General features: G+C 46.5%; 1 protein-coding gene across 1 annotated transcript; it reads left to right on the forward strand.

The window, feature by feature from the left end:
* Positions 1–691: 691 nt before the first annotated feature.
* LOC131676058 (uncharacterized) lies at positions 692–10,465 on the forward strand. Its single transcript, XM_058955187.1, has 2 exons — positions 692–1,681; positions 9,666–10,465. Exons 1-2 carry the CDS (start codon positions 692–694, stop codon positions 9,966–9,968), a joined length of 1,293 nt encoding a protein of 430 aa, XP_058811170.1. The 3' UTR covers positions 9,969–10,465.
* Positions 10,466–11,564: the final 1,099 nt, after the last annotated feature.

The raw sequence follows: 11,564 nt of genomic DNA on the forward strand, positions 1-11,564 counted from the left end.
CAGTAGGACAACTTTCGAAAAAATATTGTGCGATACTTGGCATACCTCCGTAGAGCAGCTCTCTTGATAGAATTTCAGGAGTCGCATCGCGTTGGTTTGCCAAGGAGTGTCGAATTGTTGGTAGTGAACTTTCTTCGTTTCTGGCAACAACGTAATCATAATATTCACAAGATTTCGTGACGACCAATGGAGAATGATGTGTAACTGGTTTCACAAGGGGAGATGGAGCCATCACCGCAAATGTTTCAGAATTCTGATCGCGGACGAAACAAAGATTTGATTCATCATCCAGCAGAAATAAACATCGCCGCTGCTGTGTTTTATTTCTGCCAACCGAAAGAACATATACATCCATCAGTTGTCTTCCTGAACTCCAGGTGCCAGAACAAGAAAGGTGAGAAGTAATTCGTAGTTGTTTTGGTTAGTACTTTCTTGCGCTCCTTCGATCTTGTACCTAAGTGAATTTCGTACCCAAAAACATACATGTCATCATCTTGTAGAGTGTAAGTGGCGCCATGTGTTACTGATCATTTCAACTAGTAACCCTTACACTACCGCATATCGTAAGATGCCTGGATTTTGTGAGATACTGATAAATTTTCCGATGGTCGTAATGCTGTAAAATGTGGCGGTTTTTGCTCTTCGTCGTTTTGCGCAAAACGCATTAGTGTCCGTTGAGTTCGCAAACCAAATGGTGATCGAGGAGCTTAAAAATTCAATTCGCAACGACATACTGGAGGAATTAAAGGTAGAAATTCGGACCAACTTCAAAACGTTGATAGACGCTGTACCAAAAACGCCGATTCCTGGACCGCGACAATTTTCCTTTAATTCTGCTAAAAGAAAGAGAGACAACGACGATACAGGCTCCAATCCTTCTAAGCTGCTACGTGGTACTGATGCCGCCGGTTCATTGACACCATCCATCGCTGTGAATCGTGAAGATAAAAAGTTTTGGTTGTACCTGTCAGGAATTTCGCCCGATGTCCCTGATGAAAGCGTCACCAAGCTAGCTGCGGATAAACTCGGAAATTCGAACATCACTGTCGTCAAGTTGGTCTCTCGTGGCAGAGATCCTAGAACGCTGAATTTTGTCTCCTACAAAGTTGGCATGCCCACGGATCTCAAAGAAAAGGCTATGACGGCGTCTACATGGTCAGTTGCCATTGCTTATCGTGAGTTTGAAGAGAAGTCGGATTCCAGAAAGGTTTTTTGGAAACCGAACGCGCCCGACTCAGCAACAATGACTGCTTCCACTGCTCTTCGCCCTCCTCCCAAACGAAGTTACCGCACATTCCGAGCAGTTTCTTTCCGTTTACTACCAGAACGTGCGAGGAATGAGAACGAAAACACAAGAATTCCATCTAGCGCTTCTAGTGACTACGACGTCATTGTCCTTACGGAAACCTGGCTGCGCGAAGACATATTAAACGCTGAGCTCTCGTCAAACTACGTAATATATCGCTGCGACCGCAACTCAACAACCAGTCAGCTGCCTCGAGGCGGTGGCGTCCTAATAGCGGTAAAGAACAACCTCGTAGGCTCGCAGCTAAGCTTATCTGGAATTGAACGCCTGGAGCAAATCGCCGTGCGTATCGCCCTCCCGAATCAATCTGTATATATTAGCTGTGTTTATCTCAGGCCAAATAGTGATCCGGATTTGTATCACGCGCACGCTAATGCCGTTCAAACAATCCTAGACAATGCTGGCAGCACCGACACTGTTCTCGTCTTTGGAGACTACAATCTTCCACGCCTTCAGTGGTCGCTCGATAATGATCTAAAATGTTACCTACCTATTAATGCCTCTTCGGAACAAGAAATAGCTGTAACGGAGTCTATGGTTGCAGGCGGTCTGAACCAGATCTGCTCATTGACGAATGTGAACGGGAGGATCCTCGATCTTGCATTCGTAAACAACACGGATATCGTAGAGCTGCTTGAACATCCGACTGCTATTCTCAAAGTCGATCCTCACCACAAACCGTTTGTCCTGCGGCTAGATGCACGTACCAACACTGGAGATGATTCATTTCATTCGATTGACGAGCTTGATTTTGACTTTAACCGTTGCAACTTTGACGAAATCTCCGCACTGATTGCCACTGTCGACTGGACCGACTTAATGTGTTGTAATGAGTTTGACGAATCAGTCGCGCTGTTTTATGGCAAAGTGTATGACATACTCCGCCTAAAGGTTCCACTGAAACGAGTCAACAGGAGGGTGGATTTCAAATTTCCATGGTGGAACGCTGAGATTCGCCGTTTGCGTAATGCACTGCGAAAACAACGCAAGCGTTATTTCCGCCATAAATCAGACGAAAACAAAGTTACTCTTCGACGGATAGAACTGCAATACGAAACGGCCCGGAATTTCGCTTTTCGTGAGTATTTGAATCATGTGCAAAATAGCCTTCGCGATCACCCCGCAACATTTTGGAAATTCGTTAGCAGCAGAAAACGATCTGGTAGTACTCCCACTGACGTTTTCCTTGGAAACGCAATCTCCAGCTGATACCGTAAATTTGTTTGCTGATTTCTTTCGCGGAGTGTTTAGAAGCGACTATACCGTCCCTTCGGAAGAGTATTTGGAAACATTACCATCGTACAACATAAATCTCCTCCGTCCCACTGTAAGCCGAGCTGACGTCTTGAAGGTTCTGACTGCTGTTGATTCGTCGAAAGGGCCTGGCCCCGATCATCTCTCGCCCCAATTTATAAAAAGCTGCGCCCACGTACTGGCTCTTCCGGTGTGTATCATTTTCAATCGCTCTCTCGCTGAAGGCATTTTTCCTATCGCCTGGAAAGAAGCTGCTATCGTACCCATTCACAAGACTGGAAATATTCACAACGTCGAAAATTACAGAGGTATCTCATTATTAAACTGTCTCTCCAAAGTTCTCGAAAAGCTGGTCTACAACGTCACGTATGCAGCTGCATCCCACATTATCTCGGAGTATCAACACGGGTTTGTCACAAAACGATCAACAGCTTCTAACCTGATAGCTTACACTTCTAAGTTGTTTCCCGCCGTCGAGAAGCGTCATCAGGTGGACGCAATTTACGTCGATTTCTCAAAAGCTTTCGACAAAGTGCCGCACAACATCGCAATCTTGAAATTAAAGCGTTTGGGATTTCCCACCTGGCTGACTAACTGGTTGCAGTCGTATCTTTCCGATCGCTCGGCATTCGTGAGTATCAAAAACACGCGCTCAAGCACATTCAGAACACCCACAAGTGTTCCGCAAGGCAGTCATCTGGGCCCGCTTAGTTTTATTCTGTTTATTAACGATATCTGTAGTCGGATCAAGTCTGGGAAATTGCTGTACGCGGACGATCTTAAAATCTTCCGAACTATCGCTTCTGCACTTGACGCCTTAGTGCTTCAAGAAGATATCTGTACTATTCAAGAATGGTGCACGCTTAACGGAATGGAAGTCAACGTTAATAAATGCAAAATAATCAGTTTCGGACGCTTGCTTACTCCAGGATGTTATGAATACAGCCTAAAAGGAAGAACAATTGAAAGCGTCGACTCGATCCGTGACTTGGGAGTGCTCTTCGATAGGAAGTTGAGCTTTTCCGACCATATCACCGCGAGAACTGCTAAGGCTTTCGGAATGGTGGGCTTCTTAAAGCGGAACACGGCGGACTTCGATGATTTCTACGCACTAAAAGCACTCTACTGTGCCCTGATCAGAAGTGTTCTGGAGTATGCTGTGCAAGTGTGGGCACCATACCATGCCGTTCAAATTGACCGACTAGAGCGTATACAAAGATGTTTTGTGCGATTCGCCCTCAGGAAACTTCCATGGAATGATCCAGTTGTGTTGCCTCCTTATGCCGATAGATGTATGCTACTCGGTCTGCAGACTCTGGCGACTCGCCGTATCTTCCTGCAAAGAGTTTTTGTTTTCGATTTGCTGTCAGGTAATATCGACAGTCCCGATCTTCTCTCGGGCGTTAATTTGTATGAGCCTCCTCGTGTTCTCCGTAACCCCACTCTGTTGTGGATTCCTAGACACCGTACTTCATATGGACAAAATAATCCACTGGAAAGATGTTGCCGCAGATTTAACGAAGCTTCTTCAGTGTATGATTTTAACGTTTCCAAGCATAGATATAAGATATTAATAAGAAATATATAGTTTTAAAATGCGTCTGTACGGTGTATACCGAAGATAAGGAAATAAATAAATAGATTTGGCAATTGTTCTCATTAGCAATAGAATTAATTTTTAGTAATGAGGCTAGCTGTAGCTGTCGAGTAGCGTTACCGCTCCCGTGTGGTGATCTGAGTGCTCGGGGTCTAAGTATAGAAAGGGAGAAGAATGATCGCATGGTCGTTCTAGGCGAGGATTTGTGAAGAATTTTTTGCCGGGGTCGGCGGTAAAACATGATGATGAGTTATGTTCTACCATAGACCATGCGGTAGACTTGGGTGAAACGCCCAACTCCTACTCTGCAGAAGGCAAAAAATTCTTCACATTTCCTTTCGATCATGCCCATATGAGCCTGCCTAGTTCTAGTTTTCCGTTCTAAGTTTATAACTGATTCGCTCTAGAATACCTATCCGTCTTTCAATTTCATTGCTTTCGTTTCTCTTAGTCTCAAATTTGCCGAAAATAGCCAACAAAATCGATACAGTAGAACCTTGCGGCAATTAAAACATAGTAACAAGTATAGAAATCTACTTCAGAAAGATTTCTATTGGATACTGGGTAAGTAAACTCGCCTAGTAAGATATTCTCATCAGTAACGTTAGCAACTTTGGGCATATTCAAAAACAATCAGCAATGGTTTACAACATATTCGATTATAGTTTGCTGGCTTAGACAGGCAACCCTTCGAATATAAATGCCTATCGTGATCTTGTTTCAAATCCTTAAAAATATTTGAAAATTTACACTCGATCAAATAGTACCATACCAAAAGTTTACGTAAATCACATAGCAATAAGCAATATTTCCACGAACCCCTTGACAGTAGTCAATATGTTTCGCAACGCAGCATTTCAAGCGTTACTGCGCTGCATTGTGACAGCAGCTATTCACTCTCCAAACCGGGCTATCTCTCCAATCACTAATTCAAATCGATCAACCGATCTCCCCGATCGGAACAAATTAATTCATTCCAACTCGACAGAATAAATCTTCCACCATCTGATTACTGACAAGCGTATAGTTTACACGCACTTTTATCCGTGTTTGAGCATGCCCATCGACTCCCCCACAATCGGCGGCCTCTCTTCTCCCACCCTTCGATAGAATTAACCTAATAAAGATAGAAAGAGAGAAAAAACCACTGATGCGCTTCACAGCCGGCAAGCAGATGACCAAGTTTAGCTGCCGCATTCGAAAACAAAGTAATTAAACGATTAATTACACCTAATTGAAACTGGCAGCCAGCTCTGTAGCAGCAGCGGCTAGCTTCCTTCACTGTCCTAACCAGAACCATCCCCCGGCGGCTCCGCGCGCCCCGGATCGTAACGACGTTATGAAGTAACCAGCCGCGCGGGGCGTTCGAGTTCATTTGTTCGTGTGGGAAAAAAATGTACGCAAATTCCTGCGGGTCCAAATTGGACGACGACATCTGACGAGAACTTCCTGATTACCCAAAACATTGACATTAGAGTTAATATGGTTCGGGCTGCCACAAAGTAAGGGAGGGATTGATGTACGACACGATCGATATAACTGCAGCAGCAGCGGCAGCTACTCTGGAGAATCAATTAGCTAGCTGCCTGCCACCTACCTGCCTACCTACCTATCTACTTATCTGCGATGAGAGCAAGGCATCCAAATTAGCTGCCGCTAAGGTCGGGCACGTTTCTCGTTTAAGTCAAGTACCTCTATATCTATAAGTATAATAAGCGACACAACACAAAAAAAGAACAAACGTTCCTCAGCTCGAGCCAAACGTGTGTGGAGTGGCGCGTTCTATGCCGAGAGCTTACTTGGATTTGGAAAAAGTCGCAATCGTCAATCGTTGCCGGTTGCATAATAATATAGCTGGCAGACGCCAGCACTACGACTTCGTGTGATCCGGCCAGGCTTGAGCACGTTCGTTCTTGATCTTGTAAATATTGATGAGCAGAGAGGAATCTACATCTTATACGAATAGATACTGTACCGGAGGGCCAAGTTGCAGTTAGTTCATTGTCTTAGATCTATGTGGATGCCTCGCTGCTCTGGCCTCGATCTCCAAAAATAGATCAACTGCGTGCTCTAACGATTGACGGAAGTGTCGGAGCAAACGAGCCGGTGACGCCTCAGGTGCTAAATTTTTGCCATAATTGTGCCCTGGCGCTGTGGGTACTTTGTTGTTTTTGTTTGTTGTTAGAATTCACTAGAAGTGAAGTAGCATAATCGCTGCCGAGTTGCGCGGCGAAGTTCTCACACTACTGACTAGCACACTTTTTGTCCCATTTCGGAAGGCACTGATTGATGCACCAGCGGCCAGCGAGGATTGTTTTTTTCTCCACCAAACGACCCGACCGACGATGATGTGTTTACTTCCTCACTTCCCTAATTACTAAGAGAAGATACATTGTACAGGACTGGTGTGCTTCCATCGAGCGTGAGTGGGAACAAAGTTTATTAACTTTGATATGCGGAAAAATCATCTTGCGCGCCGGATTGACAGCTCACGAAAGTCATTTATTTCAATAAAATCGCTGTTAGGGTTCAAGTCAGTTGGTGGCCACGGTGGCGGACAGCGGCTAGGAAGCGTCTGTGCTACGCATGATTAGTGACAGTGTCATTTGTTTGAAGAACTATTAACAGCCATTCCATTTCATGTCGTGAGAACGGTTTTGGTGCGTAAAGTGCGCACATGATGCATCATATTGTGAAAAATGATTCTTTTAAAGACTTAATAGTCGATGGTTGAACGGGGGAGAACGGATGTTTACAATGTGGAATATTCTGGCTTTGTCTAAACTTACTATAATGCTCTAACCAAAATAATTGCCTGAGCTGCTTGAATTATTAGCACACGTCAATAATTCAATATCTTAGAATGTATCCCTAACCATTTCCACTTTCATGCTTCTTTGTTCATTGTCTCTAAATTTTCACGTGCACTATATCACAAAATTCGGCATATTCACGTACCACGCTGATTGAATATTTTCTCATAATCCCGTTCATATTATTACGTTAATCCGTATAAAAAGCCGATGATAAACTTAACAATCCATCTTGCATCTTCAATTACATTGAGGTTTACAGTAAATCAATTGGTAAAAATGGATTCTCAGACCAAGTCGTCTATGTTACGCCAAAGAAGGTCAAGCAAGTCCCTTTGGAGATACTACCCTAATAAATGCTATCGCATCTAATCTAGCACTAGAAACACTCACATCAGTTTATTTTTGAAAACGCAAATAGTAACCAAACCAAAACCGTATCTACGTACCCGCCCACAAAGTTGAGCCCAATGGTGTAGTCACCGAGTCGAGTTAAACATGTGTGGATCTGCTGCAGCACGGGGTTGGTTGTTTCAAAGATGCCCTGCTTAAGTCGTTCAAGATTTCGGTTTGCAAGCGATTGCACTCTGGTTCAGTCCAACAGAAAGGAACAAAATCCTAAACCCATTCAGATTCGTATAGGGTGACTAGCTGAGTCTACTTTGCCAAATTACATCCTCTTCGATACATTCACCTTTTTGCACCGCTGGTCATGAACTGCATTAAATGCAAGCAATTAGAGAATTGAAATAAAATGCTGAGAAGTGTCTGCACTCTGCGAGACGTGAAAATTGTCATCGGCGACATGAACGCATAGGTAGGAAGGGAAGCAATGTACAGACCGGTGATCGGGCCTAACAGCCTGAATTCCGTATCAAATGACAACGGCCAACGATGTATGAACTTCGCAGCCTCCCGTGGAATGGTAATCCGAAGCACCTTCTTCCCTCGCAAAGATATCCACAAAGTCACCTGGAGATCACCGGACCAAGTAACAAAAAATCAAATCGTCCACGTTCTAATCGACGGTAGATTCTTCTCGGACATCACAAACGTCCGCACTTATAGCAGTGCAAATATAGATTCGGACCACCACCTGGTTGCAGTATGCTTGCGTTCAAAACTTTCGACAGTGCATAGCTCTCGTCGAAGCCGAACGCCGCGGCTAAACATCGAGAGGCTACAAGATGGCAGAGTGGCTCAAGAATACGCGCAGCAGTTGGAAGTGGCACTACCAACGGAAGAGCAGCTAGGCGCAGTTGCCCTTGAAGATGGCTGGAGAGATATCCGATCCGCCATAGGTAGCACCGCAGCCACTGCACTAGGTACGGTGGGCCCGGACCGAAGAAGCGACTGGTACGACGGCGAATGCGAGCAGTTAGTCGAAGAGAAGAATGCAGCATGGGCGAGAATGCTGCAACACCGCACGAGGGCGAACGAGGCGCGATAAAAACAGGCACGGAACAGGCAGAACTCGGTTTTCCGGACCAAAAAGCGCCAGCAGGAAGACCGAGATCGCGAAGCGATGGAGCAGCTGTACCGCGCTAAAGACACACGGAAATTCTACGAGAAGTTGAACCGCTCGCGCAGGGGCCACGTACCACAGGCCGACATGTGCAGAGATACAAACGGGAATCTTCTCACGGACCAGTGTGAGGTAATCCAGAGGTGGCGGCAGCACTACGAAGAATACCTGAACGGCGATGCAGCAGACGACGAGGATGGCACGGTAACGCACCTGGGAGCACGCGCGGAAGACATTACACTACCGGCTCCGGATCTCCAAGAAATCCAGGAGGAGATTAGCCGACTCAAAAATAATAAAGCCGCTGGGGTTGACCAAATACCAAGCGAGCTACTAAAACACGGTGGCGAGCCACTGGCTAAAGCGCTGCACTGGGTGATTACCAAGTTTTGGGAGGAGGATATTTTACCGGACGAGTGGATGGAAGGTGTCGTGTGTCCTATCTACAAAAAGGGCGACAAGCTGGATTGCTGTAATTACCGAGCAATCACCCTGCTGAACGCCGCCTACAAGGTACTCTCCCAAATACTATGCCGTCGACTATCACCAATTGCAAGAGAGTTCGTGGGGCAGTACCAGGCGGATTTCATGAGCGAATGATCTACCACGGACCAGGTGTTCGCTCTTCGTCAAGTACTGCAGAAATGCCGCGAGTACAATGTGCCCACACATCATTTGTTCATCGACTTCAAAGCCGCATACGACACTATCGATCGAGATCAGCTATGGCAGATTATGCACGAGTACGGATTCCCGGACAAACTGACGCGATTAGTGAAGGCGACGATGGATCGGGTGATGTGCGTAGTACGTGTCTCAGGGACGCTCTCGAGTCCCTTCGAATCACGCAGAGGGTTACGGCAAGGTGATGGTCTCTCGTGTCTGTTATTCAACATCGCGCTGGAAGGTGTAATAAGAAGAGCAGGGATCAACACGAGTGGTATGATTTTCACAAAGTCCGTTCAGCTACTTGGCTTCGCCGATGACGTTGATATTATTGCACGAAACTTTGAGAAGATGGAGGAAGCCTACATCAGACTGAAAAGAGAAGCCAAGCGCGTCGGACTTGCCATCAACACGTCGAAGACAAAGTACATGATAGGAAGAGGTTCACGAGAAGAGAATGAGAACCGCCCGCTTCGAGTTTGCATCGGTGGCGACGAAATCGAGGTGGTTGAAGAGTTCGTGTACTTGGGCTCACTGGTGACCGCCGACAATGATACCAGCAGAGAGATTCGTAGACGCATCGTGGCGGGAAATCGTGCTTACTTTGGCCTCCGCAAGACACTTCGGTCGAACAGAGTTCGCCGTCGTACGAAGTTGACCATCTACAAGACGCTGATTAGACCGGTAGTTCTCTACGGGCACGAGACCTGGACCATGCTCGTGGAGGACCAACGCGCACTTGGTGTCTTCGAACGGAAAGTGCTGCGTACCATCTACGGTGGAGTGCAGATGGAAGACGGCGAATGAACCATGAGTTGCATCAGCTGCTGGGGGAGCCGCCCATCTGTCATACCGCGAAAATCGGACGACTACGGTGGGCCGGGCACGTAGCCAGAATGTCGGACAATAGCCCGGTGAAAACGGTTCTCAATTGCAATCCGACCGGTACAAGAAGACGTGGCGCACGGCGAGCACGATGGATCGACCAGGTGGAAGACGATTTGCGGACCCTTCGCAGACTGCGTTGCTGGCGACGCGCGGCCATGGGCCGAGTGGAATGGAGGAATCTTTTGTATACGGCACAGGCCACTTCGGCCTTAATCTGTTAATAAATAAATAAAAAAAGAGTAGCGTGGCGTTCCTGTTTCTTCGACGGATATGACCGACAGAGAGTCAGGCAGAATGATGGTCGGAATTCCTTCTGGTTTCTTTGCAAGACTGATGACAGCAGCTTCTACCAAGGAAACAAATCAGCTTGTAGGGAGGCGGAAGGCTAGCCCAGCTGCTGTTTCGCAGACCTCCACTCCGACCCGTTATTCTAGCTTAGAAGCGTCAGTATGAAAAATACTGGACATCGCCATCACTGGATCCTTAGTTCTAGGAGGGTCTAGCCGTGGCGACCTGTACAGGTTGGTGTTGGTATTCGGGTTTCTCGTGTACCAGAGTCGATCTTGTGTTCCGTGGTGGCTAGCTAGTTCTGGGAGATCCGTGCCGGTGTATTCTTGAAATATGTTTCGAGCTGTTTTCAGGAGGGCACAATTGCTACCAGAAGTTCTTTCGAATAACTCCAGAGCGTGTCTGAGTATGATGTCAATGGTGGAAATAGGATGATCCTGGCTGAACAGACTGCTTCGGCTGGAGTCCTCGGCAGTAGGTCAGAAGCTAGCGTTCCATATTATAAGAAAAAGAGGATCCTTATAAGTCCGTCCGAGTTATGACTGGTTATTTCAATATCCTAGAAGATTTTGCTGTTGATGAACCGCTGACGTGCAGGACGATGCTCATCTTCCAGATGGAAGCCGAACACTAATAGATCGAATAAGGCGCTTTCTGCTTCGCAGTCTAGTTTGATTGCTCGGAAATGAGTTACGACAGTGAGACGACGGTCCAGCGTGATATTGAGGATTTTCTGCTCTCGACGGAAAGGAATAAGCGCGTCTACGAGTTTGAACGGTCTATTAATGGCTAGGAAATGGGAATTGCAACAGTGAGATATTGTGTACTCGGCGGGGGCTATGTTGAGCCCCGCTGATTCGGCTCATCTTCCGACAGCGTTTACTGCGGTTTGGAGCTTTATCCTCACTCGACCGGTCAATCCTCCCTATTACGACAGTTGTGCTGTCGTCGACAGGGACAGGGATGCAAAGAGGGAGTTCATGCTGACGAGGAAAAAACAACGGCACGGACGGATACCTATGGAACATCGTTTTCATCCACATACGTTCCGGACAGTAAACTGCTACTCGGAAGATATGGTTCTTTAGGTAGTTCTTGATGTAATTGCCAAGGTTTCCAGTGACTCCACAGCTAACAAGTTGCCGGAGGACCACCTCGCGGCGTACTTTGTTGTAGAATTTGGTGATCTATGTCGGTATGGCTGGCCCAACGATTTCTCCGGGGGTC

This window comes from Topomyia yanbarensis, chromosome 1 (assembly GCF_030247195.1).
Source record: "Topomyia yanbarensis strain Yona2022 chromosome 1, ASM3024719v1, whole genome shotgun sequence".
Lineage (NCBI taxonomy): Eukaryota > Metazoa > Arthropoda > Insecta > Diptera > Culicidae > Topomyia > Topomyia yanbarensis.

What these genes read in the sequence shown, in the direction of transcription:
- LOC131676058 (XM_058955187.1), top strand. Translation starts at nt 692, where the DNA reads ATGGTGATCGAGGAGCTTAAAAATTCAATTCGCAACGACATACTGGAG. An exon ending in TGTATCACGCGCACGCTAAT is followed by an intron (nt 1,682 to 9,665) that starts GCCGTTCAAACA and finishes GACGAAATCGAG; the next exon opens with GTGGTTGAAGAGTTCGTGTA.